General features: G+C 54.2%; 10 protein-coding genes across 10 annotated transcripts; 4 read left to right on the top strand and 6 right to left on the bottom strand.

Annotated features, from left to right (window-relative positions):
* Nucleotides 1-580: 580 nt before the first annotated feature.
* BU26DRAFT_568063 (uncharacterized protein) lies at nucleotides 581-1,189 on the bottom strand (the record flags this gene model as incomplete). Its single annotated transcript, XM_033833737.1, has 3 exons — nucleotides 581-681; nucleotides 737-965; nucleotides 1,019-1,189. The coding sequence occupies 3 exons, from the start codon at nucleotides 1,187-1,189 to the stop codon at nucleotides 581-583; spliced, it is 501 nt and encodes a 166-aa protein (XP_033680483.1).
* A 1,150-nt stretch (nucleotides 1,190-2,339) lies between these two features.
* Nucleotides 2,340-3,943, bottom strand: BU26DRAFT_432894 (acetyl-CoA hydrolase; the record flags this gene model as incomplete). Its single annotated transcript, XM_033824001.1, has 3 exons — nucleotides 2,340-3,080; nucleotides 3,160-3,643; nucleotides 3,699-3,943. Coding segments are annotated over 3 exons (1,470 nt in total), but the record flags the coding sequence as incomplete, so codon positions are not given.
* A 1,427-nt stretch (nucleotides 3,944-5,370) lies between these two features.
* On the bottom strand, nucleotides 5,371-6,763 carry BU26DRAFT_568061 (uncharacterized protein; the record flags this gene model as incomplete). The annotated part of the gene is made up of 3 exons (XM_033833736.1): nucleotides 5,371-5,858; nucleotides 5,913-6,198; nucleotides 6,257-6,763. 3 exons carry the CDS (start codon nucleotides 6,761-6,763, stop codon nucleotides 5,371-5,373), a joined length of 1,281 nt encoding a protein of 426 aa, XP_033680481.1.
* Nucleotides 6,764-7,528: 765 nt separating this feature from the next.
* BU26DRAFT_433259 (uncharacterized protein) lies at nucleotides 7,529-9,620 on the bottom strand (the record flags this gene model as incomplete). Its single annotated transcript, XM_033824020.1, has 2 exons — nucleotides 7,529-9,208; nucleotides 9,255-9,620. 2 exons carry the CDS (start codon nucleotides 9,618-9,620, stop codon nucleotides 7,529-7,531), a joined length of 2,046 nt encoding a protein of 681 aa, XP_033680480.1.
* A 595-nt stretch (nucleotides 9,621-10,215) lies between these two features.
* BU26DRAFT_462298 (FAD/NAD(P)-binding domain-containing protein) lies at nucleotides 10,216-12,284 on the top strand. The gene is made up of 2 exons (XM_033825085.1): nucleotides 10,216-11,029; nucleotides 11,082-12,284. Exons 1-2 carry the CDS (start codon nucleotides 10,496-10,498, stop codon nucleotides 11,913-11,915), a joined length of 1,368 nt encoding a protein of 455 aa, XP_033680479.1. The 5' UTR covers nucleotides 10,216-10,495; the 3' UTR covers nucleotides 11,916-12,284.
* BU26DRAFT_69080 (uncharacterized protein) lies at nucleotides 12,229-13,518 on the top strand. Its single transcript, XM_033836224.1, has 4 exons — nucleotides 12,229-12,850; nucleotides 12,909-13,230; nucleotides 13,331-13,364; nucleotides 13,415-13,518. The coding sequence occupies exons 1-4, from the start codon at nucleotides 12,386-12,388 to the stop codon at nucleotides 13,428-13,430; spliced, it is 837 nt and encodes a 278-aa protein (XP_033680478.1). The 5' UTR covers nucleotides 12,229-12,385; the 3' UTR covers nucleotides 13,431-13,518.
* Nucleotides 13,519-13,949: 431 nt separating this feature from the next.
* On the top strand, nucleotides 13,950-17,292 carry BU26DRAFT_69099 (kinase-like protein). The gene is made up of 6 exons (XM_033836225.1): nucleotides 13,950-14,985; nucleotides 15,038-15,252; nucleotides 15,304-15,473; nucleotides 15,558-15,718; nucleotides 15,768-16,522; nucleotides 16,575-17,292. Exons 1-6 carry the CDS (start codon nucleotides 14,215-14,217, stop codon nucleotides 17,242-17,244), a joined length of 2,742 nt encoding a protein of 913 aa, XP_033680477.1. The 5' UTR covers nucleotides 13,950-14,214; the 3' UTR covers nucleotides 17,245-17,292.
* Nucleotides 17,293-19,943: 2,651 nt separating this feature from the next.
* Nucleotides 19,944-22,246, bottom strand: BU26DRAFT_607708 (HET-domain-containing protein; the record flags this gene model as incomplete). The annotated part of the gene is made up of 2 exons (XM_033835783.1): nucleotides 21,474-22,246; nucleotides 19,944-21,302 (listed from the first exon to the last, which is right to left on the bottom strand). Exons 1-2 carry the CDS (start codon nucleotides 22,218-22,220, stop codon nucleotides 19,944-19,946), a joined length of 2,106 nt encoding a protein of 701 aa, XP_033680476.1. The 5' UTR covers nucleotides 22,221-22,246.
* Nucleotides 22,247-22,565: 319 nt separating this feature from the next.
* On the bottom strand, nucleotides 22,566-23,673 carry BU26DRAFT_69029 (NAD(P)-binding protein). Its single transcript, XM_033836223.1, has one exon. The coding sequence runs from the start codon at nucleotides 23,575-23,577 to the stop codon at nucleotides 22,642-22,644; it is 936 nt and encodes a 311-aa protein (XP_033680475.1). The 5' UTR covers nucleotides 23,578-23,673; the 3' UTR covers nucleotides 22,566-22,641.
* A 734-nt stretch (nucleotides 23,674-24,407) lies between these two features.
* BU26DRAFT_521904 (carnitine O-acetyltransferas-like protein) lies at nucleotides 24,408-27,101 on the top strand. The gene is made up of 4 exons (XM_033829654.1): nucleotides 24,408-24,784; nucleotides 24,849-24,903; nucleotides 24,981-26,680; nucleotides 26,752-27,101. Exons 2-4 carry the CDS (start codon nucleotides 24,858-24,860, stop codon nucleotides 26,839-26,841), a joined length of 1,836 nt encoding a protein of 611 aa, XP_033680474.1. The 5' UTR covers nucleotides 24,408-24,784; nucleotides 24,849-24,857; the 3' UTR covers nucleotides 26,842-27,101.
* Nucleotides 27,102-27,268: the final 167 nt, after the last annotated feature.

Raw genomic sequence — 27,268 nt, 5'->3', positions numbered from 1 at the left:
GCTGCGGGTTGAATGCATGTCGTCAGTATCCGGACGGCCCATTGTTGTTCCGGCCGAAAGGGTCATAGCTTCCACCTCGTCTCAGATTCGCGACTGCTCTTTCTTCTCACCTTTTATTAAAGTTGCTTTCCACCAGTTGTAAACTACGGAATACGGAAGAATAAGACACAGCCAACATAGAGCTATGGAGCATCTGAAGTCGCAAAGAAACAAAAGCGCGAACAAACGCAAACAGAAGAGAAGAAAGTGGCCAGCCACAAGCAATACCAGCAGCCCTCCATTGGAGAGGTATTTTGAGGAATTATCTGGTACACATACGGATCATTATCACAACCTTGGAATGCGCACCCTGTGTGGGTGTTCGTGTAGAAGAAAGCGCGACCGGGACGCGGGCTATCAAGGAAAGAACGAGCGCGTGAGCGAAGGCGCAAACAAGCAACTGAGCACATCCAGGGTATCTTCAGACTTCAGTATTCATTCAATATTTACTTCAGAATACGTCGACGCATCAAGCATCTATTTCTCATCTCCTCATCTCCTCCCCCTCAACCAGTCCTTCCAGTCCTCATCCCCCACCCACTCAACCATCAAACTGCACACTCTGGCTCGCCTGTCCCGCCGCATCCGAATCCAGCCCAATATTCGTATTCAACTTCGTCGTCTCCTCAGCAATCTTATCGGCTACGGCCATGTTAGCGCTCGAGAACTGAAAGGGGGAGGAGGGAAAGGAACGTACCATTATCCTCACCCTGCGCCTGGCTGATCATCAGGTCCATAACCTCGAGCTGCAGCTTCAGCACCTTGTTCTTGATCTTGCCGTTCTGGAGGGCGGTGGCGTCGGCGCCGGAGGCTGCATCGATGGCTGGGTTGAAAGCATCGGTTTCGGCGGATTCAGCGACTTCGCGCGCGCCGGAGATGATTTGTTGGTCGGCCGGGTCGACGTTGGCGAGGTCGTTCATGTCGATCTGGGATGGGCGTCAGCGATGCGGCTCGGAGAGTACATGGAAGATGGACGTACGGGGAACTTCTGAAGCACCTCGGCCTGTGCATTGCCCGCCACACCATCAGAGATCTGAAAGTCCGCATAGCTCTGCTTGGTCAAGACACCCGCCCTCTTAACCGCGGCGGGAGCAGCCAGAGCGCCGGTAGCGAGGAGCCCGGAAAGGATGAAGGAAGCCGAGAAACGCATTGTGGTTTTGTTTGCTGGTCGGATATATTCGAAAGATCGGAATGTTCACCACCTGGGCCGGGTACACAACTTGAGCGTTAAGATAATATGTACAGTCGAAGAGATTCGAAGCGAATGACAGCCCAGCTGTGGTAAAACAAAGATAATAGTAAGAGGGGATTAAGCTGCGGGAAGGACTGGATGCGTTAATGCCATGACATGTTCTCATGCAAGCGACTTATATCTCTTTCACGATGTACGCCTTGGCGCCAGGAGAAGGCACGTCTTGACTCTGCTTGACTGAAGCTTGTGTGCGAGGCTGCACTTGGCAACCATAGCCTGTCTGAGGTTTTCTTTGACGGCCTCTCCAGCATTCCCTGCTGAGGCACGCAGTGTTTGAGACGCCAAGGCCCCGGCGCGTGGTCAAGCTTCTTGTGGCTAGCAGCCGTGTTGCAGGGGTGTAGCAGAACAACATCACGCAGCGCTCTCACAGTATCCTTGCTCTTTTGCGCTCCTTCAACCTCCACAACAAGCTAACACGGAGAATTTTAGAAAGCCTGGGGCGCTAATATGTAGGGGCGCAGAGATGGTACGAACGGCACCTGAGGCTGGCTTGACAGGCATTTGCTAGCGTCAAGGCGCCCCATTGAACCTCAAGTTCGGGCGTTGAGCTGTTTATGCTTAAGGGTAGTGTCCACGTATTAGACTCTATGCGGTATCGTTCGCTCGGTGTTGAGCCGTATACGATCCATTCTGGGGGTTCCCGCTTTCGCGTTCGTCCTTCGTGCATTCGTCGGCTTTTCTTTCCTGTGAACGTGACCGAAGCGCGCGAGGTTTGCGACAGGAAATGTGAGAAGAGCGAGCGTGATCTTCATGAGAGGGTGCTGGAAGTATTCGAGTGCTGTTTCTCCACCTATGGTAGGATGGCAGAGGCGCTGGGTTGAGGAGAAACCGCAGGACCCCTTATACCTCAGGCACCGTCACGGAGTCTCGGGCTCCCTCAGCCGGCTGTAACGACTCGAACAACGCGACCTGGTGACACATCCGCCCCCTTGAACAAACAGAAATCCATTCTTTCGCCGGTCTATGTATTCTACAATCTTCCAAGCATATCAAAACCCCACCACACGGCATATCCAACCCTCTGCCACTTCTATCACCCCTCACCCCCTCACGGCTTCTGCATATTCTCCTCACTACTCGTATAATCCCACTTAGGCAACTTCATCGTCCCATGCTCATTCAAATGCTTATGCATATCAAAGCTATTCCACAGCAAATGCGGCTCATGGCCCCATCCCTTCTTCAAACACTCATACTCCGCCTTGTCGAAGTAATCGAGCAGAATCGGCTGGTAATCCGGATGCGCGCACTTGTCAATAATAACCCTCGCGCGCTCGCGGGGGCACAGGCCGCGAACATCGGCGAGACCCTGTTCCGTGACGATGACGTCGAGATCGTGCTCCGTCTGGTCGATGTGCGTGCACATTGGCACGATGCAGGATACGCCCGTGGGGTCGGTCTTTGTGGGGCGGGTTGAGGGCGTGTGCATGATTGAGTATTTGGCGCTGCGGAGGAAGTCTGCGGAGCCACCGAGGCCGTTGAGCATGCGGCTGCCCATGACACAGGTTGAGTTTGCGTGTGCGTAAATATCGACTTCGACAGGGGTGTTCATGCCGATGACGCCGAGACGGCGGATGATTTCGGGCGAATTAGAAACTTGCTGCGAACGGAGGAGCAGCTTGGGAGCGTAGCGGTCCCAGTTTTGATAGAAGCGGTGGAATCCATCGGGAGAGAAGCGGATCGAGGTGGCAGTTGCGAAGTCTAGATTACCGGAGTCGAACAGATCGAGGAAGGAGTCTTGCAGGACTTCGGTCCAGACGCGGAGATTCTTGAAGTTTGCACCACCGGACTGGGAAATGTTAGCCCGAATCATACTTGCGTTCCCTATGTCGTGGTTCTCTTCTAAAAGTCTAAGTACATTGACTTACAGCAAGACCACCAATAACCGCATTAGCGATATTGCCAATGCCACTCTGCAGCGGCAACAAGTTGTCCGGTAGCCTTCCGTGTTTAACTTCGTGATGTAGGAACTCAATCAGATTAGCCGCAATCGCCCTGCTTGTGTCATCTTCGGGTGCATTTGGCTGCGTCTGATCTGGATAGTCGGACTCCACAATCGCTACTACCTTCTCGGGATCCACAGGGATATGCGGCGTGCCGATACGGTCCTCAGGCGACATGATGAGGTACGGTTTCCGGCGGGGAGGCAGATCAGTCATCGTGATGTCGTGCAGGCCTTCGAACGACGGCGCAGCGGTGTTCACTTCGATGATGATTTTGTCGGCCATCTGAATGAGTTCAGGAGAGGCGCCTACGCTTGCTCCGGGAATAATGCCACCGTCTTCTGTGATAGCGCTTGCTTCAACAATGGTGACGTCTAATTTATTCGACGGCTTGTTGAGGGTGTAGTATCTGTGGCATTTTAGCATTCATCTCCCTCTCGCAAGCAACGGATAATTTTACTTACCCGTACATCAAGTCCACCGGAAACATGCTCAAATGCTTGTCAAAGAACTTGATGTTGCCATTGTTGATGCCCTTCGCAATCTCCTTTCCGACCTGATGTGGTGATCGTCGCTCAATCATGTTCAAACGTGCCCATCGGTTCTCCGTCTCAGCTCCTGACGAGGCGCCGACGAAGAGGCTGTATTTCATTTTGCCTTGCAGATTGTTCTTCTCCACATGGTCTGCTAACGCGGTGGGAATTTTCCTGAGGGAGCATGATTAGCATCTTGTAAGCCGTCACAGCGATAGCTCGGTGTATGAGAGATGATAGCCTGGGGAAAGACCTTGGGGTTTGAAAGTGGCCAAAGTCGCGGAGTGTATGCTCCTTCTCTTCCTCCACAACCCTTCCGCAGCACTCCGCTGAGGCAAAATAGAGCCCGAAAAATTTCCCCAACTATTCCCCGAGATCCCTCACCTTACGCAAGTCGCCGTCCCACTTTTTCCGCACACCATCGATCCCTACCTCACCAACGGAGATAACTCGGCCAACTCTTCTTCCGTTCCACCTCGGGATCCACACCTCAACAACACCTTCATAAACACCGAAAACAGCCCCAAACCATTGCCAAGAAGCATGCCTTCGAAAGGGGTTGTGAACTGGGAGGAAACAGCACTTACTTGGGATAGCCGACGCCCGTAAACCCACTCCAACCAACATACGCGCCATTGGGAAACAAATGCAGCAAATCCTCTGCCTTTGCAATCTTCTTCAGGTAGCTTGGCCGCCGGACTCTGCTCCTCAATGCTGCAGAGACGGACATCCTGCCGATTCACCTTCTTCGAGAATGCGATATTGGTGGTTGGCGCAGGAAGGTAGATCGGCGATGCTGAGCTCCAGCTCCAAGCTCCGAGCCCGAAGACAGCGCAGACAAAGGGACGAGAAAGAGGGAGTGAGTGAAGAACTGGAGGAAGAAGGGTCTCAAGGGCCAACGTGGGATTTAAAACAGATCAACTAGCCAAGGATGGGCCCCCAAGCTTCTTGTCTGGGCCTGTCATTCGTTTTCACCCAGTGCTAGCATGACGTTGCTCCAAGGAGGCTCTAGTCCCCGCACTTGCCGCGGCGAGGACCCATGCAGGGAACATCGAACCACCGCAGTATTCAAGGGATGGCAAAAGGTCAATGGCGTTGGCCAGACGCCGACTGGTATCTTTTTCATCTCGTGGCCTTGCCACTTTTGTGTGCAACAGGTTTTGCGCGGAAAGCTCGTGATGCTTCCGGTTGGTGCACAACCACTGGTGCATGGAGGGGTTCAAATTGTTGTGTTCGAGCTAACGCCACAATATACACTAGCCGCAAGAGCAGCTTCAAATGAGATCAGATCATCAAAGTCGTAGGCAAAATATCAGTCGCATGCTCTCTCGAGGATGAAGACGATGCTTGAGAAAGAAACGGAAGAATAAATGGTCCAGTTATTATCGTCTGGCGGCCGTCAAGACACTCTTTTTGTCAAGTATGATAGCAATGCTGCACACCACCAAACAGCTTCTTAGACCTTCATGTTTGAAACAACAGTATGCCTTCAATGCAATGGAAACATCCGGGTATCACACAACGCCAATCGTGCAATGCGTTCATTCTCGCGGGGAAGCCGCATGAGATGGATCGTACGGGAATCGGTGCAGCGGGAGAGTCGTCATCGCGCAAGGTCTGCTCGGGGATAGGCCGGTTGCTGAGTGCGCGGTGCTTGCGATTGTTGCACATTCATTGGCGCCTTTTCGCTTGGGGGGAAATTCTCGAACATTACTCGTCGTGCAGGAGGTGGAATATTTGATCGCTGACTCTGAGCGTCTATGCCGGTGTGGGCAAGGCGATTTGAATTGTTGGGACTGCTCATGAAAAGAAGCGTGTCTACGGCATCCTTCTCGGCCTGCTGGCTGGGCATACGAAGGATGCCTGCTCGGGGGGTAGCGGGAGTTCGAGGAGTGGCGCCCAGATCACTATAGTGTTTCCGCTGATTGGCACTCAGAAGTGGTGGAGGAGCATGCGAAGCGCTTGAGCGGCGCTTTCTTCGAGAGCTGATGTCTGGGGCAGGGCCAAGCATGGGGCCAGCGTTCGAGCCGGTGACGGATATAAGACTAACTGCAGCGTTCATAGCAGGCTTAGCCCCAGAACGCCAGTATGCTGTTGTGGAACGCATTAGTCTCTACCAACATCGAACGCAGATTAGATACGTACATGATGGAGTTGCAGCAAGAGATCTCGATGGATCTGATGGAGTACTCTGGCCGGGAGATATCATCATCTGGTCAGAGTTCTCCGATACACCACTTGGGCGGCGCCGACGCTCTGCTCCTGAGGGCGAATCAAAGGTCAGGCGGGGGTCACCGCTTCTACCCTGGGCCGAGACAGGTGAGCCACGTTGTGAGGCGGCTTCTTCAAGTTCTTCGAGCGACTGCTTTTCCCAACCGTTCTGCACCTTGACCATGGCGTAGGATAGGCGCGTCTTTAGCTGGGCGGAAAGCTGCAGGGCGCGTCAGCTGCATGCCAACATGTTCACATCTCGATCTGCATGTACGCACCTCTCCGATCCGGCCGCTCGAACTGGACTCCATGCTCTTATTTCTCTTATGTCCTATCGAAGGCACCATAGCGCTGTCCACGGCTAGTCCGGCGCCCTTCACTGACCCATCTGCGGTCCTCTTGAATCCTTGGGTCACAGGAGAGTCGAGCGACATGGGGCTCGCTGCTGTGTCACCAGTTCGCGGCGCGTTCACGGCATCGATCCGTAACGGCGCATTCTGCACGCGAGATCGGGCCAGGGATGGGGGAACCGCTCGTTCTGCGGTGTGCTTCTGGGCTGAGAGCACATTCGAAGATGAAGGCGACGTGAAATCGGTCTCTGCAACGGTGGACGCGGATAGGTTACTCGACGACGACGGCAATTGGGGCGCGGAGAATGTACTGGACGCAGCAGATACAAAGGATTCCTGCGAATCCGGCAGCTCGCGCTTGTACAGGGTCGGAACAGGCGCCGGTTGGGCTGCGTTTACGTTCTCTAGAGGCGCAGTTCGTGAGTGCAGCTTCATCGTGGATCCGGAGACGCGACTCACGCATCGTGGCGGGGTAGCAGGCCCCGCCGTCTATCATCGAGCAACGGCGCTATCCCGAGGCCCCAGAATGGCGCTGCGGAGGCGTGCGATCTAAAAGAATGAATGGTAGAGCAATGGGCGCCCTGATGAGCGAGGGTTAAGAATAGCGCAAGTCGGTTGGGGACGTGTCTCGCGCAGCAGCCGTGGGCACCTGCGCAAGCGCGACACTGACGCGAACGGCAGCGGCTATATCCTCGTCAACAAGCGGGAATGCGTGAAGGTGGGCGACCACGATGCGCGCGACGAACTCGGGGAGTCCAATGTCGCGTTCGGAGGGTGCCAGAACAAAGAAGCCTTCAGTGTGGCCTAACGGGCGGCCGGGCAAGATGCGAAGTCAGGTGCTCGCATGCGCGTCAAATAGCGTTTCCGGATGAGCACGCATTAGGGGTGGCAACCGGCCGGACTGCATCGATGGAGGCTGCGCTACCTGACGGCGCAATTGGTGCGTGTTTGGTACGTGTCAGACGCAGAGGAATTGTTGAGGGAAAATTTGGATTCGCGCCCGCCTGCTGGATACACGGTCGCGAGGCCGTCCAGCAAACGCGGATGGAGCACACGTCACCGTCCTCGGTTCGCGCGACGGATTCCATGCACAGAATGTGCCCTATGTGCCCTCTCACACCCCCCAATTGTACAAACAAACCAACACTGTACCCCATATAACGCCAGATAAACACCAAGCAACGCCGCGTCCTCATGCTGCTATGCCACACCACTCACCTTTCTGTACGTCAGCCCATGGTCCTTCATGCCACCCCATCGGCTAGCGAGATCTGCCACTCCGCCACGGCCTTCTTCTGCAATCTTTCCGCTGACGTCGCGTCTTCGTCCTGGTGTCCCCAGGTCCGAATCGTCAAAGTATGAGCCCCCTTCATAATCAACTCCCGACCTACTGATAACCCGAGGAGAATGTCCCTTCACAGGAATATAGCCTGTTTCGCCCGTCTTCCGTACACTTGCGAACGACTTCTTGTCCAAGCTGAACGGGACATTCTGGATTTTGGGTGCAGCGGGCGAGTTCGTCGTGTATTGCCTCGCCGAGCTAGGCAGGCTGTTTGGCGTAAACCCACTCTTGGTGGGTGACGCACCAGGCGAGTTAGCTGGCGAACCCCCTCGGATCCCCTGGGTAGCTGCCTTCAGATCTCCATAGTACCGTGACTTGGCCGAAGCGCGTGTAGGAGACCGGCTGAACGTCGCCTCGCTGGACAACGAGGTTATCGTCTGATTCCTCGTCAGCTTAGAAGGCGGTGTGCTCCTAGCTTCATGGAAGGATTTCGTGGGCGGTGGGGTGGGAGGGTTCATCCGGAGAGGTTGAGGCATCATCGGAGGATCGAAGTCATCATCTGAGACGTCGTCATCCATCGAGACAGTGTTATAACCCTGTTTCTTGGAGGGGAAAAGAGATGGTTTGGGCGCTGCATAACGCTCATCCTCCGTGTCGTCTTGTCCCTCGTGGACGAACCAGTTATCGGACTGCAGGGCCTCGCGATTGTTCTGAAGGGAGATATCGCCGGCCGTATCTTGTTTCTCGGCAGTGGTGGGAGGAGTGTAGAAGTCTTGCTTGGACGAGTTTGTAACGAAAGAGTTGGGCCTGGACGCTCTCTTGATGGCCTGTTGCGCGAGGAATGACTTCCGTTGGGCCAGTGTTTCATTGTCGTCTTCGTCTCTGCGGTGCAGGTCCTCTCGACGGTTCAGGTCGGCGCGCGAATGCCGAGCAGAAGGAGGCTGGGAGTACATGGAGAACCTCTCTCGTGATTGTCGGGCCGAATTTGGGGTATGAGGCGAGTAAGCCATGTCCGAGTTTGTCCGCGTATGCATAAAAGACATCGTCTTGCGCTCCGGAGAGGGTATCTCATGGGCAATTAAGGTGTCGGCTTGGGAGTTCCTGTTGCCAGTGATGTTCGTGTTCGAACTTTGGGCGCTGAAGCGCTTCTCGTCCTGAGTGAGAGGGGTGATCGCGGAGATGGAAGAGTTCTTGTGCTTGTGCTTCATCTTGCGCCGAGACGTCAAGTTTTCCTCAAGTGGGTTCATATCCGGAGGAAGACGAGCGATCTTCCTGAAAATAAGCACAAGGTACAGATCCAAGAATAGCGACGCGCAATGCAGGCCCGCCACACTGGTCGCCGTGAGCCATGCTGTCTGCAACACCTTGTTCGTCTCCTCGTCGGTGGGGAAGAAAGTCCGCCACCGCCCGCTTGTTCCAGCTTCCTGGTTGAGATTACGCCTCGAGAGTAGTGCGGTGAAGACGTAGAAAGGTATGAATCCAGCGTCGGTGACCAAGGCAAAGAAGTGGTAGCTGGCAGAGCTGGCCGGAGGTCGTGCTTTTGCAGCCCGGAGGAGATGGTAGATGGCATAAAGGATGACTACAATATCGATGCCAGGCTATCTGATCAGCAGTGTCCAAGCGATAGCATGTGCGGAGACCTACTGGAATCCTCATTATGTACCCTTCGGTATTCTGAGCTCCCTTGATGAAAATGCCACACAGCAGCACTCCCACGGCGCCGAAGAGGGTAAATATCCGGAAGAAGAGCTGTATCCATCGCATATACGTGATGATCGTCTTAACCTTCGGGCTCATCGGCTTAGCGTTGGTTTTGCCATAGGGAAGGATCAGGTAGCTGTCTGGATGCTGGTTGAAGTTGATCAAAGGGCCATTGGGCTTCTTCTTGGGTGGTGAGGGCGGCTGACGGCTCGCCATGGTGACGGCCTTGGGGTTGAAGATTGTCTCCGCCGTGTCCGTGAAAGAGTCCCTTGGGGTCGCATTGTAGAGATAGGGCTGCCAGCGGCCCATGGTCAACGATTAGAGGGCAGAAGGCTAAGGAATGCGCGCCTTCGATGCTCAGCCGTGAGGGATGAACGAGAGGTACTTTCGCTTAGCAGAGGAATGCTGATGGAGAGTGAGGGACAGGGGGCGGGAGGATCAGGTTCATGGGGGGTCGTGTAAATAGCCGTTGCCCATGGCAACAATCGATACAGATCGCGGACATCGGAGCCGTGCATGGCGTGAGAACCATGAATGCGAAGGGGACAAAGTTGCATTAATGCAGCCAGAGCCCCGCCAATATTGACGCGATGCGGGATACAGTTGGACTGGGCGACGATGGCGATGGCGGTCCCGGAATGCATCTAGGCAGTCCGACCGCGCGCCTTGGTTGCTGACGAGGCTTCGTCGTCAAGCACACGTCTGGACCAGCTTGTGACAAATCGGAGAGTTGGCATCAGAATGTCTCAAATCTGAAGTAAACGTGATTCCGGTGATGGTTTTGTGAAGCAATCCATACTGTACTTGTAAGGGGGAATATTGGTGATTTGACGCAACCGTTGTTAGTCAGCAGGCATCAGAAACCGCAATTCTCAACTCCAACCTTGTCGCACAACATGCGTCCTGCACAGTTTACCCACGGAGCACCATATATCTGCGCGGCTTGCGTCCGACGCTGTAGCAATGCTGCTCCGGGCGCAGTCCGCGTCCATACGTCATCCCGGCTCACGAGAGCTCTCAGCACCGCGACCCGCGACCTCCGTACCTCGATAAACGCAACCCCGCCCAGTCCGCCCATCTTGCATCCGTTTCGCAATGCGCATACCGTAGCTTCCCCGAAAAAGCCCCTTCGGATTGCCATCATCGGCTCCGGACCTGCCGGTTTCTATACGGCGCATCGGTTGATGCACAAGGTTCAAGATGCTCGGGTGGACATGTATGAGCAGCTCCCCGTACCCTATGGGCTCGTCCGCTTTGGGGTCGCACCCGATCATCCTGAAGTCAAGAACTGCCAGGATACATTCGAGGAGGTAGCCGCATCACCGCGATTCAATTACATCGGCAACGTCAGGGTTGGGTATGATATTGGGCTGGCGAAGATGAAGCCTCACTATGACGCGATCCTGTTCTCGTATGGAGCGTCCGAGGATAGGAAGTTGGGGATACCGGGTGAAGATCTGCCGGGTGTCCTCTCGGCGAGAGAATTCGTAGGCTGGTATAATGGGCTGCCCCAGTTCCAGAGCCTGGCGCCGGGTTTAGACGCTGGGGAGCAGGCTGTCATTATAGGGCAGGGAAATGTGGCATTGGACGTTGCGCGGATACTTTTGACACCCGTGGATGTCCTGCGCAAAACGGACATCACGGAACAGGCTTTACAAGTTTTGTCTGGTAGTAGGGTGAAGTCCGTCAAGGTAGTAGGACGGCGCGGTCCGTTGCAGGTATGCTTCCCGGCAACCCACGCCTATACATCCCTAGTCCTAATGCACGCAGGCTGCATTTACTGTTAAGGAAGCTCGCGAGCTGATGCATATCCCTGGCGTGACGTTCGAGCCAATCGACCAGTCATTATACCCACCAGATATCAAGAAGCTCCCTAGAGTGCAACGGCGCATAGCAGAAGTCCTGCTGAAAGGTACTCAGGCTTCCCCACAAGAGTCGTGCAAATCCTGGTCCTTGTCTTTCCTCAAGGCACCAAAGTCCATAGACGCGAGCGAAGGCTCCGGCCATCTCACCTCTGTCACATTCACCAACCAAGCCTTCTCTCCAGGGACGGATCCTTTCTCCAAGTCTGCTTCAGTGACTCCCACAGAGGAGACATCCGCCTATCCCGCATCGCTAGCATTCCGATCCGTCGGATACAAATCGGCCGCATTGCCCGGATTTTCTGATATCGGCGTCCCGTTCGACCCCAAACTCGGCATCATCCCGAACGACCCATACGGACGCGTCATTGCTCCCTCCGAAGGCCCAGGAGCCTTAACTGCCGGCCATGTACCAGGTCTTTATTGCGCCGGCTGGGTCAAACGCGGTCCAACTGGTGTGATTGCAAGCACAATGCAAGACGCGTTTGCCTCCGCCGATGTCATTGCCCAGGACTGGGAATCCGATGTGCCGTTTCTGAACACTGATAAAGGCGAGAAGCAGAGTACCGGTTTAGGTTGGGACGGGATCAAGGAAGAGGTTATTGGGAACGGTGTGCGACCGGTCAGCTGGGAGGACTGGAAGAGGCTCGATCAAGCAGAACGCTCGCGAGGAAAAGAGCTCAGCAAAGAAAGAGAAAAGTTCAAAACCGTGGAGGACATGCTCGCTACTCTCGATAGGTGATTCTGGATATTAGATTTTGGCCGGCATAAAAGCTTCGGTGTCTAGACGTCGCGGTGCCGGTTTCCCACCTCAAATGTCCAGGAAGTTAGGACCGTCAACAAAACGTGCTCATGCAAACATTTCTGGTCTCCAAGATTTCGCCTTCCCGCATAAATCTTCTCTGCACATCTCTTTCGCGAGTCAACATCAGCCCAATGCTACTTGCTGTCGACGGTGACGTCAGTTGCGCCGTTTGAACCGCTCTGGAACGCAAACAACTCGACGTTGACGATGGTAGGTCACGTCGTCCCCTGAAACGTGCCTACAGCTGACCCAGTCAGGCTGCCTACCCCGCCCTCCAGCGCCTGCGCGAGAGCCTCGATCATAAACCCAGATTCAAAGATATAGCCGAGCTCGCATCCCTCAACGATATCCCCGAGACAGTTGCCCTGCGTTGCACTTACCATCGTCCGCTAGCTCTCCAAGCCGACATGGAGATCGACTCTACCTTCAAGGAGCTGAACCCCGAGCACCTGCTGTTCGCGGTTCGCCAGATCACTTCCCGTGTGTTTACGCTCGCGATTCGGTGCGAGAGAGATGTTGTATCTGGGGAGAACGAGGGCAATGGGGACAGTGGAGGCATTGAAGCCAATAGCGGGGACAACAGGGGCGATCGGGAGGAGTGCGCTTGGCTGGCCTACGATCTCACCTTCAAAATGATCGATTCTGCAGCTGCTGCCATCGTGAAGGCCACCGCCGAAGGATGGGAGATAGACGGTGAATACCAGAAGTACGCCCAAGCTGTGATAGGAGATATGTATCGGGTATGGCGACGGGTCCAACTAATCGCCTGGCCGCTGGGGGGAAGAGACATCTCTAGGGATCTGGATCGACTCAGAGAGAGCTGGGCTGTGTTTAGAAGCACTCGTCTAACTCCGTACAAATTCGTGAACAAGGTAGGGAACTAGACACGACGAGGAAGATTGAACAGTCTCTCAAAAAGAGATATCTCAGGATTTGGAGAGGGGACGAGACCGCTCCCCTAAGAAGGATGCTGAAAGCTTCTCGACTGCGGCGCAATCCATGCCTCCGATTCGACATCAGGCGGTATTTCTCCTTTTCTTTGATCACCCAGCATCCCTAGCTCGAGTGCTGCTCGGGACCGCTCTCCTCACCAACATTGATAGCGTACCAACATCAAGTTTGAAATATTCGCATCTTGTTATATGGGCGAGAAGTGGTGCTGCTTGGAATGATCAGAGGTCTGGAATAGTCCTCAGAATGCACGCTATCCCTTCAACCGCTTTTCAAAGTGCGCAATATGCGTGGCATTTTGGTACGTTCCACCACGGCAGAGGGGGAGAGATAGAGGGAGAGGGAGAGAGAGCCGTTGTTTGCTCCGTTTCAACGCTGACTTATCGCATACTTGCTCCTAGTAATGACTAGCGAGGTGATTTCATACCGCAATGCGTGAGATTGCGGATGCTGCGCCTAGTTCGACAGATCTAATGCTCTAGGAGTCAGAATGACTTGTAAAATGCGAGCACGCACCGCTACACCATGAACGAGGTGGCCCAGGTGTAGACCCAGCATCGGATATGGGAGACCCGTGTCGAAAGAGACACAGCGGGTAATTATCGAGCCCAGAACGTAAACAGGTAAAAAAAACTCTGAAAATTTGTGACCGAACGTTACCTCGCATCCCTCTGAAAAAAGCAACAGGAGGCACAGTTCAGCCTTGCGCCACGGGCTACCACGCTTCCAGCCAACATGATAAGAATTAACTTCATGTGCTACGCCACAGCGTCTACAGGAACATTGCTGAGCTCGGAAGCCTATACCATATTTGTTTTAGCCGTGACGGATTGGGTTCCAGAGTCGGTTGCGGATGCCTGCAGGGTTCGCCCGTGGATGGATCTGGGGGCCGGAAGCGACGATGATCGCCACGATGGTTCGACCGAAGACCTGGGATCTGTTTCTATTGGAAGAGGTAAGCTTTTGAGCTGAATGATTGAAGCTACTGTTTCCTACTAGAGTTGCGACTTGGGGTAAACACACCACTTCGAGGTGTGTACTCATATCCTCATACTATTTCCAGCTTCTTGCCGTGAGTCTCTCACTCTGTTAATCTTGCGGCGAATTAACAGGGCTGGATCGCTAAAGGAGCGCCGTGTGGCGGGACAGCCAACTGATAGCTCGTTTGGGGAGGCACTGCAAGCCCCAGTTGTCCTCCTGCGGGACATTCCAGTCATCAGACCGATCAGGCTATCTCGGCGTCCGGTTGGTTTCATTTTGGACAGTGCAAGCTGACGAAAACCTCATGCTCTGTATCCCCGTGGCTCAATTCACCGGCTTCCTAGCGCATAAAGGCAATGGTTCCACTGGCCCGTTAACTTGTTATGTACATATTACGATGGAGGAAAGGCCCAGGACTTCCGTAATGGCTGGTACGATGAAGATCAATTTCACCGAGTCGCCCGAGGGACATCAAGTTTTTGCGTTTGGCTCATCTACCGATTTGACGGCGCGAAAAGCACAGGGCGTGCCCCAAGGCCGACTCTCTCGTTCTACTTCGGGCTCTCAGAAAGGCTCAACCCCAATTAAGGAGACTCACCCTGGCCCTCCTCGAAAAGCCACCTCGCTGCCTCTCCGCCGACGCGCTCCTCCTTTACATCACATCAATGAGATCAACGCAGCCCTCAGAAGACCTCACGGTACACCTTCAGCTACTAGAGAGACAGCTGTAGAAGCGCATGTACGTACGAATGGGATAAATGTCGAGAAAACAGATGAGAAGGATCTGATGCCGGACACTGAGAACTACGACCTGTACTGCGGACCTGATGGCTCCCTGCCCTCTGGCAAGCAAACCCTATCTACTGCCATGAGCGCATCCTACAATTCGGATAGCGGAATACCAGGGTCTTCGATTGACGCTAGTGCGGGACCCAAAAGCGACTCGGAGACGTCGCTTTACCCAACTTCTGCGCATACGTCCTGTCCTCCCCATCGGTTTCGCAAAGAAGGCCAGCGGTTGGGTTTCGGCTCCTATGGTAGTGTGTATAAGATTACATGCATTCAATGCAACAGGGTAAGTCATTGGGAACTTTATTTGAACAATAGTGCTGATCATAGACTCATAGGTGTTTGCGCGCAAAGACATTCGTCTAATATCGGCGAAACGGGAGAAGCACCTATGCGAAATGGATGCAGAACTCAACTGCTATATGACTCTGAACCACCCGCACATACTGGAATACGTCCATCACGCGCGATCCGTAGACGACCAGCTACTTCAGATTTTTACCGAGTACTGTGAATTTAAAGACTTGTTTACGTTCATGAACGAATCTCAGGGGTGAGTGTGCATGTCCATTATGAGAGGTGTTTGATCTGACAGTATGAGAAGATTTTTTCCTGACGGTTTTACCTGGCTGATTTTGCATGCGCTCGCTTCTGCACTGTGTCGGTGCCACCATGGATTGCAAACTGTTCATGGGGAAGGCTCGCTGTACACGTACCAAGGGTTTGAAGCTCCGTGGGAACCTGTCATTCACAGGGATATCAAACCGGGAAATAGTAAGTCGAGAGTTTCAAGCTTGAGACTCATCTTGCCCGTTCGGTTCCACTATTAGCGCTTTTGTCCTAATCAAAACTCCGCAGTCCTTTTAGCCCGGTCCAAAGAAGAAGGTGAAGACTCGGATAACCCGAAGAGCACCACTGGGAAGGTCCCTAAACTCGGGGATTTTGGCGCGTCCTTTAGATACTGTGATGGGGGAAAGGCTCCCTCCACGGGAGCGGGGACAGAAAGGTATTGGGCGCCGGTAGTACACCCTGCTCTTACATGTGGAGCGGACTCTGATTGAACTATAGGAAATCCGCGATGAGAAGGAGCAACTCACTGGCCGTATCACTGTATGGTCCACCAAGAGCGACATCTGGGCAGTTGGCATGGTTCTGCACCAAATCCTCACCGGTGACTTACCACGGATGCCTCAACCTGAGACCTGCAATGCCCGCATGATCCTGTTGAAAGAGGAACTGAACCCAAGAAAGGCAGCCCCAGAAGCGCTCGCAAAGATTACGACTGAGTGCCTTGACCCTAAACCAGAGGGTCGCCCTACAGCGTTGCAGATTCTGGCTGTTGCTCTCAAGTCAGACACTTCAGAGCCGGGACTGCGTCGCAGCGAGAGCTTCTGGGAGACGCTTGCTGCCGTTGCGTATGCGAGCGAGAATCCAAAAACGGAATTGGTATCCCAGACGGTGCGGTACTTCGCTACTGAATACTTGTACCTGATGTCAGACACGACCTTTTCGGCTAAGGAGGCTTGCCTTATAATGTCTCTCATTGCCACATTTTGTCGCGGTGGGGCATATGTTAGGCATGCGAACTCGTTGTCGCGCAACTTCACTGGCGAGCTCGAGCATGGCACGATCTTTCACGCGCTGGCGAGCTTAAGCAGCAGAGATAGGGAAACATGTAAGCTTGCTTGGGAGGTCACGAAATGGCCTTCTTCAAAGCTCCTCTCTTCGCTTGTGCTTAGGAAGACGAAATCGGATCTACTGCCGAGCACGCTCGCGGCACTCAGAGGAAGCACTGAGCAAGCGATAGCTTTGTCGCAGTTGGAGTAAGATGGTATGATATTCTCCTAAAATAACAGATTAGTAACATCGTACTAGGGAACTCGAACGGTCCGCCGAAAGCTCCGCAGCTATCATCCGCGCTGAGAAAGAAACCCGCGAGAAGGCAGAAGCGCACGCGAGGAATGAATTCGAGTGCCTCTTCCACCTACTAACCGACGGCAACACGCGAACCTATACAATGCTTCAGGGCGAGTCCGCAAAAGCCATGGTGCGATCGGCAAGGATAGGCTTTACTAACATCGTTCGGAAGCTGGTTGAGATGGGAGTAAATCCTTCGCTGAAGTTCGGGCAGCGACAAGAAACTGCCCTACACTACTTTGCTCATGCGGGAGATGAAGCATCTGTTTTGCTACTCTTGGATCATGGTACAGAGGTGAATGGTCGGGATGCGAAGAGTTGCACTCCTCTGCATTGGGCTGCGTGGGCTGGTCAGGAGAGAATGGTGCAGACTCTGATTGGGAAAGGGGCAGATGTTAACGCCGAGGATTATGAAGGCCGTACCCCGCTGTTTGGAGCTGCTGGAGGAGGATATGTCGGAGTTGTTCGCGCGCTGCTTGTTCGAGGTGCGAGCTGCAGCATTGCGGGCGGAAAGAAGAAAGAGACGCCACTGCAGCGCGCAGAGAAGAGGAAATTCGAGGAGATTGTTGTTTTGTTACGGGGGAAGATGGAGGGAAGCAATATCCATTCAAATAGTACATCATCCTAAGGAATTCGAGCGTTAACTGAGAAAGCCAGGCGACCAAAGACCCCAAACGATACCGTGGTGCGAAGACTATCAATCCTCACACTTCAGCCCCGTGGTCAAGAAATACTTGGACCATTTCCTCGTTGTCGTTCTGTGTAGCCAAATGGAGAGGCGTCAACCGCTTGTACGTTGCCCGCAAATTAATATCCAACCCAAGCGCTAATACCCGCTCCGCGACCTTGATACTTTGCTGCATCGCGGAAAGATGCACGATGTTGAATCCGTCTTCGTCAAGCACATCGAGGAGCGCCCCCTCGGCCAGCAGCAAGTCCAGCAGTTCCAGATTCCCAGCACCTACCGCTGAGAAGATAGGAGTGCGGTGCTTGCTGCTCAGCACATTGACGTCGGCGCCCGCACCAATCAAGATCCGCGCACCATCCAAGTTCCCTTCCTGTGCCACGAGATGCATTGCCGTGGCGCCGGTGTCCATGGTCGCGTTTACGTCGGTCCCCGCATTGACAAGCAAGCGCATAACCTCGCAGGTCCCCGGCTTCAGATTCTGCGCTGCAAGATGCAGCGGTGTCCATTGCCTCTGCTCCCTCGCGTTTGGATCTGCCCCGTGATCGAGCAGCAATCGGACGAGGCCGACGTGCGCGTCGTTTGCCGCTGTGCAAAGCGGCGTTGCGGACCGACGGCCCTTTGCGTTGACGTCGGCGCCGCTCTCGATCAGCACACGCGCGAGGTCCTCAAGCTCGAAAACGCAAGCCAACTGCAGTGGCTGCGTGCCGTCGTCGTCAGCGTTGTTTGGGCTTGAGCCTGCCTCCATGAAGAGTCTCACGATATCAAGCCTGTCATCGGACCTGTGCTTGAGGTAGCCTATGCAAGCAGCGACCAGGAGCGTGTTGCCGTCGCAATCTCGGATGTTAGCGTCCGCATGGTGTGCAACCAAGTACCGGAGTATCTCGAGTTCTCCAGTGACCGCGGCTTGGAACAGTGCACTGCGTCCCTTCTTGCTCTGTGCATTGGTGTTTGCACCCCTTTCAACTAGCAATCGCACCACGTCAAGATGCCCGTTCTGCGCAGCGATCATCAGCGGAGTGGCTTCTTCGTCGGTGAGCGGATCCACCCGAGACCCTTTGGAGAGGAGCGCACGGCACATAGGCAGACTGCCTCTCTGTGCTGCGAAATGGAGAGGGTGCCATGACTTATCTTCATTGTTCCCATCGTTTGCACGGCGGGAGTCTGGGAGCTTGGTGAGTATCTCGCTCAATGAACTGAGAAGGCCGCTTGCTAAAAGTCCGCTGGGCCCATGGTCTCCGAACGAGCCGGACCCAAGATCTCCGAACGAGCTGGAGAACGGGGTAGAACTTCTCTCGGAGAGGTCTGAGAAACGGGGCCTAGAGCTCTTGTTGCTGCGTTTGAGAAGCTGGTCAAGAAAGGTTGCGAAGCCGTCTCGAGGGGTAGCACGCCGCTGTTGTGGAGACTGGAGGTCTGGACGAAGAATTACTTCGATGTCATCGTCGGAATCCTCGGATCTGTTCGTTTTGCCGGGAGCACTCCCAGCTTGTTTGCGGTCCAGTCGGATCGTTGGTTCCTCAGTTGACGTGACGGATATATTCGGATCCGGCTTGAAAGTGCGGAGGCTATTAGGGTACTCAGCCACTGTAGCATAGGGAGCGCTGGCTACCAACCTTTCATCAAGTATCCCACCAGTGAGTTTCACTCTGTAAGGATAAGCCACCTCACTTTGGTTATCTCTACCACTATGCATGGTGGAACCGGGCCGTCTTAAGAAGCCTTGAGATAGAGGAAACAGTCCGGAATGTTAATGTATGAAATGAATACTGTGAACGTTATGTCAAGCAAGAATGTAGGCTCCAAGAAAGGCCAAAATGTTTGGAACCCTGGGAATATATGCGAGATTGGAAAGGGCGCATGCTGCGCCTCACAGACGGGCTCAATTAGCAACTCTAGGTGGGAGACGCCCTGAGGCACGAAAAGTCCTGTGAAGCATGAGCAGCCACCCTCCAGATTTGGAGTTCAGCTGAGGTCTGCAGATGCATCTGCTTGAGACAATAAAACGCCACATGATAAAATGCGCGACCCCCTATCAGCTAACCTCGCATCTTCGTCTAAGCTGCCCAAATCCGGCGAAATTTGGAAAAACATAGAGGAAGAGCCACAATACCGCAAGGCGTATCTACAGCAAATTCTAGAACCGGTTTGCAGAGTTGGCGGAGTCTTGATTCCAGGTATGCAAGCTGCTGGTATGAGGCGTTGGTGTGGCGCGAGAAGGGGTTGATGCGACCAGTTGAGGAGTCGGTTGAGAACGATGGAAGTGGGAACACCGGCGCTCAGGAAGGCTAGAGTGGTGTCGCGTCTAGATGGTGACCTCGGGAGTCTGATTAGGAGGTCGGAGAGGAAGAGCGGGATGATGATGGATTGGAATGGCTGCCGGATTAGGGCGTGAAGTGCGCTCGGCTACCTTGTCTTCGAAATGGCTGAACTGTGAGGCAGTGCGCAGCCTACTGTGGCAAACACAAAGACAAGTAGTTAAGGCCCCGAAGTAATGGTGGGACAAGGTAGCCGGAATCCGCCGCCTTTCCAGGATGTCCGCTTGGGTGCCGTGGGAGAAGCTGGGAGAACCAAGGTACGGCGCGTGTAACTTACACGGCTGGGAGAACCAAGATACGGCGTGCGTAACTTACACGACCGCAGTCTCAATGCATTTCAATCTTTTGTAGTGAGGCCAGCCAGGCATCCAAGTCGTCGCCTATGGCCTCGCCATCCATAATCCCGTGGACGTAGCAGGGTCCGACGAGCTGGTAGTGTTGCGAATGCGGCCTGAGCACTAAGGGGACAGCCATGCCAGGAATAATGAAAATCTCGTCTCCTTCTTTGAGTAGTGTCGGGCCCGAGCCAATGAAGCCTTGCTCAGTGTGAAAGAAACGCCGACGACGGTGCAAAGCAGCCACCCGAATCAGAAAAGCATAGTCGTCCTCCGACTCAGTATAGCTGTTCTCCATCTTGATCCCAATTTCATTGAGAAGAATATTTCCGGAAGGTTTGGGATCGATGAGAAGCTTGATCTTGTCTAGAAGGTATTCGTCAGAAATGGAAGCGCGTCGATGCCATAGAATCCAAAGGAAGCGTGCAAATTCATCGTTGTAGCCTCTTGAACCGGGACACAGCCTTCCTTCGCTTGCGTTGGGACATGTATCAAACATGATAGTCCGATATATGCTATGCAGCATCTCCGTCTGGTCGGTGAGAGAATCGACATTCTGAATACGTAAGAGCTCTGTTGTTACTGAGACCATGTACTCTAAGAGACTTTGGAGTATACGCCACCCCCAGGTGTGCGTTATTTTAGTCACGGAAGCGCCTCGAAGCCGTAGAACATGCCCACATATGTCGATCCTAGCCATGTGGAGCGCGCTCCGACCGGCGGCTTGGAAGGATTCACCGCTCGTATTGAAGACGTTGTGCAGACCGCGAAGATTTTCTTGAGCCAAATCCAGCGTTGAGAAATCAGCAATCCAGGACGGAGATGCCAGCAGGCGACGTGGGTATCCGACGCCCGCGTGGAAGAGCGGATGAGACGTGATAGCTATCTCCTTTCTTCGTCGTGAGTAATGAACCGCGTACGCAATCCACTTGCTTGAGAACTCCAAGTAGATGTCTTTGATGGGGCGTGAATAATTGACCTCGATGGCCCATCTGGATTCGCGGAACGAAGATATGCCAAGGAGGCCATAGATATGATCCCGGGGTTCGGAAGCATGAAGCCCACTCGAAAGTGAGATCACATCAAATATCTGCACGACGTTGCTGGATTCTCGAGGCTGCTTGGCAATCTGGCCTCGGAAAAACTCTAGGCGATGTACGTTGTACCAGTTGAAAAGTCCAACTTGGACTCGCACCTTCGGTGAAAACCGGGCCCTTGTGTCTAGTGCGGTCGAGTTGTAATGCCGACCAACAAATTTCAGTACCTCCAAAGTTATTGAGCATTTTCCGCAGAGCATTATTACCTGCTCCCCGAGCACCATTTCCTGAAGAATCCAGAGACGTGTCCAAAACTAAAGTCGAGGTATGAGGTTAGTAAAGCTCAACAAAGTGGGACGCTGTAGGGAGAATGTCCAAATATCGTAGACTTTAGGAATACGTACTAGCAAAGTTAGCGTAATTCTCTTAGGGTAGAGAGAATACCTTATCAGTGCGGACTTTAAGCCACTGCACCGAGATTGTACCTGGGACTTCGGACCTGGTCGAGAGCAAAACTTAATGACGGCTCTCCAGCCGCGGTTGTAGCTACCAAAAGAATCTTGGTCGTCTTCGCTAAGGAGCTCTGGTATGCTTTCTATCCAATGTGGAGCTCGCTCCTTTGCAGTACTTGTTGAGACTGCGACTCCATGTCCTCCAGCCTTGGAAACGTCCGCACTGGGTGACTGCATCCTCTCGAGTCCCACTTCCCTTGATTCCTGTGAGGACCGTAAGTTGTGGGCCTCATCCCTGCTCTGTTTCTTCATCTCATCGGCCATTCGACGCAATAGAGCAATGGCGTAGTCGCTGTCGTCTGCACTCTCGCCCAGCCACGCGAAGACGATGCTAGCTTCCGTGTATATCCGGCCCATCAGTTGAACTTGATGAGATTTCTCTTTCGAGTCTTGTTGATTGATGCATAGACCATCAGCCCATAGGTCCATTTCAGCCCCACTCCGGCTCCGAATAGCTAATAATGTAATGGAAAGGTTGGCGGCAATCAGGACATTTTGGTCGTTGACAAGGATTGTCTGTGTCTTCGAAACGTCGCCCCATACGTACGATACAGCTGTGAAATGCGGTTTCGCGTTAAGAGCAACGGTTCGTAGGGTGCAGCGGACCGTAGCCGAGGGGTCGCCGGAGGGGAAGAGGGTCAAAAGTCTGATCTCCGGATCAAGGCTGGATAGTGGCTGGTAAATTCGCTTCGAGGCCTCCACACCCTCGCGGTCCTGCATAGCAATGCTGGGATTTTGTTATTCGGAATCTAGTGTGTCCGTTCTGTGATGTCCGAAGGACACGATGCTTCGGTACAGCCGCTTAGGCAGCCACTTGCCATGCCTCACATTCCTCCAATGACGATCCGGAAAAGGCTGAGCCCTAGTGGGTGAAGCCATTGGCTACATTCTGAGACACGTGTCTAGCGTACGGCTGACTGAATCGAAAGCCCTAAGGGGTAGCCTGGCTGCAGCTCGCAGCCGTATTCTTATGGTGCACCGTAGGTAATATTACATACAATGGAACTAGATGTCGGGACGCAAATTGTATGACCAATACTGAGGCAGAAAAGCAAAATAAGGCTCTGCCAAGTCGTCAATAGCACGCTAGTCCCAATCCATCTGTAGCTTAAACTTCCCTCCTGCTGCTTTCTCCCTCCAGCTACTTTCTCCCTCCAGCCTCTCCAACCTTCCCGTCCACCCACTCATCAAACTGCGTCGCCTTCCTCCCAATCACCCACTCCAGAACATTCGAATTCCCAATTAACCCCCGGTTATCATAAAACAGAATCATCCTCTGCGCTGCATCCCTACTCCGCTGGTCGATCCCCTCACTCGTCCCGTACACCCTTACCAGCGTGTTATCCACGCCCTCTCTAAACTCCGCAACCTCGACTTTGATCTCCTTTCCAATCTTCTTCGAGATGATGCCCATCGCTTCGCCGAAGGACAGCGTGCTGTGTGTGGACACGAGCGGGTACTGGGCGTAGAAGTGCTTCTCGCGCTCAATGAGCATGGTATGCATGACAGCGGCGAGGTCGCGCAGCGCGACCCAGGAGAATTTGACGTCTGTGCTCCAAGCCGAGCGGAAGACGGGTTGCTCTTGGCTCATGAGCATCGGCAGCGGAGTATTATCCATGAAAGTCGACGGCTGGAGAATGGTGTACGGGAGTCCGGACTCCATTATATACTCCTCGATATACCTCTTGCAGTCGTGGTTCATCATCTTGCGGAACTGCGTGTTGAGCACGCTACTGAGTATGAAATGATTCAATCCTCCTTTTCCGCTGCCATACTCTTGCACAGCGGCATCGATCATCATGTAGCCGATTTCGGTTTCGTGCGGATGGTAGCTGGGCCCGATGTGGATGACGACGTTGACGCCTCCCATGAGGGCCGCGGTGTTGGTGGGCGAGTACAGGTCCGTTTGGATGACTTCGGCATGCGGGTACTGCTGTTGGAGGCGCTCCTTGGAGGATGAGGATTTGACAGCGAGGCGGAGACGCTTCCATTGCGAAAGGAGAGGGAGAAGGGCTGTGGCCTGCTTGCCGGAGGCGCATGTTAGTAGGAGGAGGTCGTTCGAAGGATCCGCTGGCATTGCGATTGATGTCCGACAAAGCTTCTTCGCAGAGTTTGACTGCGAGTTATATAAAAGCGAATGAAAGTGAGCACTAGTTGTTCATATGTATGTAGACGTTAAGAGGGTGAGCACGTCTTACGACACGATGGAGCAATTCCGGAGTTAGTGATGCGGTTAAAGCCGAGAGGGGTTGCTGGTATGCTGGGTAGATGGCGAAATGTATTGCGACTCTGTTTCGGACCCGAGGATGCAGAGGTACAGTACTCATCTCTTTGGGCATAGTGATTCCCTTTCCAATAGCAAGCATCCACAGCCCCTGGAGAGTATGTTTCACTCGTCCGACCTGGATATGCGGGAGAGGTGTGCGGGCGGCCTCGTGGAGGAGCCGGCATCTCTGCGGATGCGAATTAAAGAATCGCAAAATCGACGACGGCAAAGAGATGGAGTAGGTTGAGATATCCAAGGGAAACCCCTACAGGTAACCTTTGAGACGCCATGTGTCCGTAGCTCGCTCTCCAGCCAGCGTGTCTTCCGCTACCGACCTCGGAGGTAGTGACGATGTCGGCATCATCTCGTACGAGCTGCGGGCTTCCACGCAGTCGATACAGGCCAGCAAATCCATCGGCCATGGTGAAGGCGCGCCGCAGAGCCTCCTGACATGGCGTTGGGACGTTGGTCGACGAATGACGGCATTGCGAGATCCCTCGGCTCTCGCTCGCCGCAACCGAGTCTTGGGAATGGCGCCAACGTCCGTGCGGTGAACGGCGCCGTGTGGCTGGTGCTGGCGTGGAGATCCGGGGGAACCTAAAGAAGGCGCAACGGCAGCAAAACCCCTTCGCTGTCGCATCATCTCCTAATTGACACGTCTTGGTATCTGCCCAGCGTCTGCAGGCGTATAAAGGCTTTGTCTACGGCGCGCGTGTGGCATCGGACAAGCGGCACCGTCTCTCTTTGCAGATCACGCAGTCCTCTTGAGCAATCCCGACGTCTGCCGAGGTAGATCGCAGCCCGCGGCCAGAGCTCCCAGCAAGCGGCCCGCAGTAGTCGACATAACCCAGCACGCGCGCCGGCCGAGCAGCGTCTGCTGGAGCGATAAAATATTATCTCTGCCCTGCCTCTGCTGCTGATACCGGACACATCCTCTCAGATGTTCAATGCAGTAGCGCGAGCGAGAGCACCTGCCTCCCTCCTCCGCCGCCCACTCCTCGCCCAGCAGGTCCCCAAGGTATGTGCGCACAAAGGACCGAATACCGCCGAAGATGCGGCTTCTGACGTTTTGTTTCGTATAGATAGCCGCAATGGCTCCAGCCCAGTCGCGGCGGCAGCAATCGTCGCTGCCCGCAGGTATGTCAACATTCACTCATTCACATGTCACCAAACCTACAATCAGCCCAGAAGCTAACATGGCGAGCTGGATGCAGGCTACAAGGAAGACCACAGCAAGGGCGCCATGCTGCGCTTCGAAGACTCGCTCCCGCGGCTGCCCGTCCCGACCCTCGAGGAAACCGCCAAGAGGTACCTCAAATCCGTTCATCCGCTGCTCTCCAAGACCGAATATGAGGCAACTACAAAGGCTGTCAATGACTTCGTTGCGCCTGGTGGGCCCGGCGAGGTGCTCCAGAAGCGCTTGGTCGAGCGGAGAGAGCGCCCAGAAATCAAGAACTGGATTGCTGAGTGGTGGAATGAAGCTGCGTACATGAGCTACCGTGATCCAGTCGTTCCATACGTCAGCTACTTCTATTCGCACCGTGATGATAGGAAACGGAGAAATCCGGTCAAGCGCGCTGCCGCCATGACCACCGCCGTGCTGGAGTTCAAGAAGATGGTCGATAACGGCACGCTGGAGCCCGAGTACATGAAGAAGCTGCCCATGGCCATGAGCTCCTACGAGTGGATGTTCAACTGCTGCCGTGTGCCCAAGAAGCCCTCCGATACCAGCGTCAAGTACCCGTTCAAGAGCAACCAGCACATCGTGGCTGTCAGGAAGAACCAGTTCTGGAAGATTCCCCACGAGATCAACGGCAAGCAGCTCAACACCAGCGAGCTCGAGCTCCAGTTCAAACGAATCTACGAGAAGGCCGAGAAGTCAGCCCCAGTCGGAATCCTCACCTCCCAGAACCGCGACGCTTGGGCAGACGTCTACCCCCGCCTAAAGGCCGCCTCAGACCTCAACGCCGCTTCCGTCGAAGCCATCGAATCCGCCTCCTTCGTCGTCTGCCTCGACGATGCCTCCCCGGTCACCCTTGAAGAGCGCGCACACCAATACTGGCACGGCGATGGCTCAAACCGCTGGTTTGATAAGCCCCTACAGTTCATCATCAATGACAATGGCACCTCGGGCTTCGTGGGCGAGCACTCCATGATGGACGGCACGCCCACGCATCGCCTCAACGACCACGCCAACATGCTTATCTTCAGCAACGCGCTGCCCTTCGACGACCCGAGCATTCGCTCTGACCTGCCCAACCCCACCCCCCTCCGCTTCAACATCACCGCCGAACTGCAAAAGGACCTCGATGCCGCACAAGCACACTTCACCCGCCAAATCGGCGCCCACGAGCTACGCGTTCAGGCGTACCAGGGCTACGGCAAGGGCCTCATCAAGAAATTCAAGTGCAGCCCCGACGCCTACGTCCAAATGCTCATCCAGCTCGCTTACCACAAATTCTACGGCAAGAACCGCCCCACCTACGAATCCGCCGCGACACGCCGCTTCCAAGAAGGCCGCACCGAAACCTGCCGCAGTGTCTCTGATGAATCCGTCGCCTTCTGCACCGCCATGGCCGACCCACACTGCTCCCCCGAGCACGCGCAGAAGCTGTTCCGCGACGCCGTCAACGCACACGTCAAATACATTACGGACGCGAGCGACGGCCGGGGCGTGGACCGCCACCTCTTCGGGCTGAAGAAGTGCCTCAAGGAGGGCGAGGAGGTGCCCGCGCTGTACAAGGACCCCGCGTACACGTACAGCAGCACGTGGTTTATCAGCAGCAGCCAGCTGAGCTCCGAGTACTTCAACGGGTATGGCTGGAGCCAGGTGGTGGACGATGGCTGGGGCATTGCGTACATGATTAACGAGAACTCGATCCAATTCAACGTGTGCTCCAAGGGGCTGGGCTCGGTAAGTACAGTACTCTTCCAGACAGACCCCATCGGAGAAGAAAAATATGGATGCTAATGCGTGCACCACAGGACAAGATGAGCTTCTACCTCAATGAAGCCGCCGGCGATATCAGAGACCTGATGCTGCCTACGCTTGAGCCGCCGAAGGCGAAGTTGTAAGGTGGACCTTGCAGGGCTTCACACTCTCTTGTGCTTGTGTTGTTTGTATGTGTATGTGTGCGGGAAACGATAGGATAGACCAGCCGAGCGCATCGGAGACAGCTATGCATTTTCCGCATACCAAATTTTTGGGGGGGGTTTTTTTTTGCTGCTGCGTTTCCCTGTACCATGCATGCTGTTGGAGGTTGAGTGCTAGAACTGCATACTGTACGCGCTTGATGGCTCGCCGTAGGCCAATCTAGATTGTCAAAAAGCAATTATTGGTCACCTCATGCTTTACATTTTGTTTGTCTTGGTTCACTCTCGATCCTAATCGCTAGCGCAAACTCTGACGTCTGCCACTTGTCCGTCAAAAAGCTAAAATCAACCCCTCACGTTTTCCATCCGCCCGATGTCGATCACGTGTAATGGCAATTCGACGCCGCGA

This window comes from Trematosphaeria pertusa (genome assembly GCF_010094035.1).
Source record: "Trematosphaeria pertusa strain CBS 122368 unplaced genomic scaffold BU26scaffold_12, whole genome shotgun sequence".
Taxonomy (NCBI): domain Eukaryota; kingdom Fungi; phylum Ascomycota; class Dothideomycetes; order Pleosporales; family Trematosphaeriaceae; genus Trematosphaeria; species Trematosphaeria pertusa.
Note: the sequence above shows the minus strand (reverse complement) of the source record. Positions and strands in the feature narration are given on the sequence as shown.

What these genes read in the sequence shown, in the direction of transcription:
- BU26DRAFT_69029 (XM_033836223.1), bottom strand. Translation starts at nt 23,577, where the DNA reads ATGCCAGCGGATCCTTCGAACGACCTCCTCCTACTAACATGCGCCTCC.
- BU26DRAFT_69099 (XM_033836225.1), top strand. Translation starts at nt 14,215, where the DNA reads ATGCTCTGTATCCCCGTGGCTCAATTCACCGGCTTCCTAGCGCATAAA. An exon ending in TTCATGAACGAATCTCAGGG is followed by an intron (nt 15,253 to 15,303) that starts GTGAGTGTGCAT and finishes CAGTATGAGAAG; the next exon opens with ATTTTTTCCTGACGGTTTTA. An exon ending in CAGAAAGGTATTGGGCGCCG is followed by an intron (nt 15,719 to 15,767) that starts GTAGTACACCCT and finishes ATTGAACTATAG; the next exon opens with GAAATCCGCGATGAGAAGGA.
- BU26DRAFT_462298 (XM_033825085.1), top strand. Translation starts at nt 10,496, where the DNA reads ATGCACAAGGTTCAAGATGCTCGGGTGGACATGTATGAGCAGCTCCCC. An exon ending in GACGGCGCGGTCCGTTGCAG is followed by an intron (nt 11,030 to 11,081) that starts GTATGCTTCCCG and finishes TAATGCACGCAG; the next exon opens with GCTGCATTTACTGTTAAGGA.
- BU26DRAFT_521904 (XM_033829654.1), top strand. Translation starts at nt 24,858, where the DNA reads ATGGCTCCAGCCCAGTCGCGGCGGCAGCAATCGTCGCTGCCCGCAG. An exon ending in GCAATCGTCGCTGCCCGCAG is followed by an intron (nt 24,904 to 24,980) that starts GTATGTCAACAT and finishes AGCTGGATGCAG; the next exon opens with GCTACAAGGAAGACCACAGC. An exon ending in GCTCCAAGGGGCTGGGCTCG is followed by an intron (nt 26,681 to 26,751) that starts GTAAGTACAGTA and finishes CGTGCACCACAG; the next exon opens with GACAAGATGAGCTTCTACCT.
- BU26DRAFT_69080 (XM_033836224.1), top strand. Translation starts at nt 12,386, where the DNA reads ATGGAGATCGACTCTACCTTCAAGGAGCTGAACCCCGAGCACCTGCTG. An exon ending in CGTACAAATTCGTGAACAAG is followed by an intron (nt 12,851 to 12,908) that starts GTAGGGAACTAG and finishes GAGATATCTCAG; the next exon opens with GATTTGGAGAGGGGACGAGA. An exon ending in GCAATATGCGTGGCATTTTG is followed by an intron (nt 13,231 to 13,330) that starts GTACGTTCCACC and finishes ACTTGCTCCTAG; the next exon opens with TAATGACTAGCGAGGTGATT.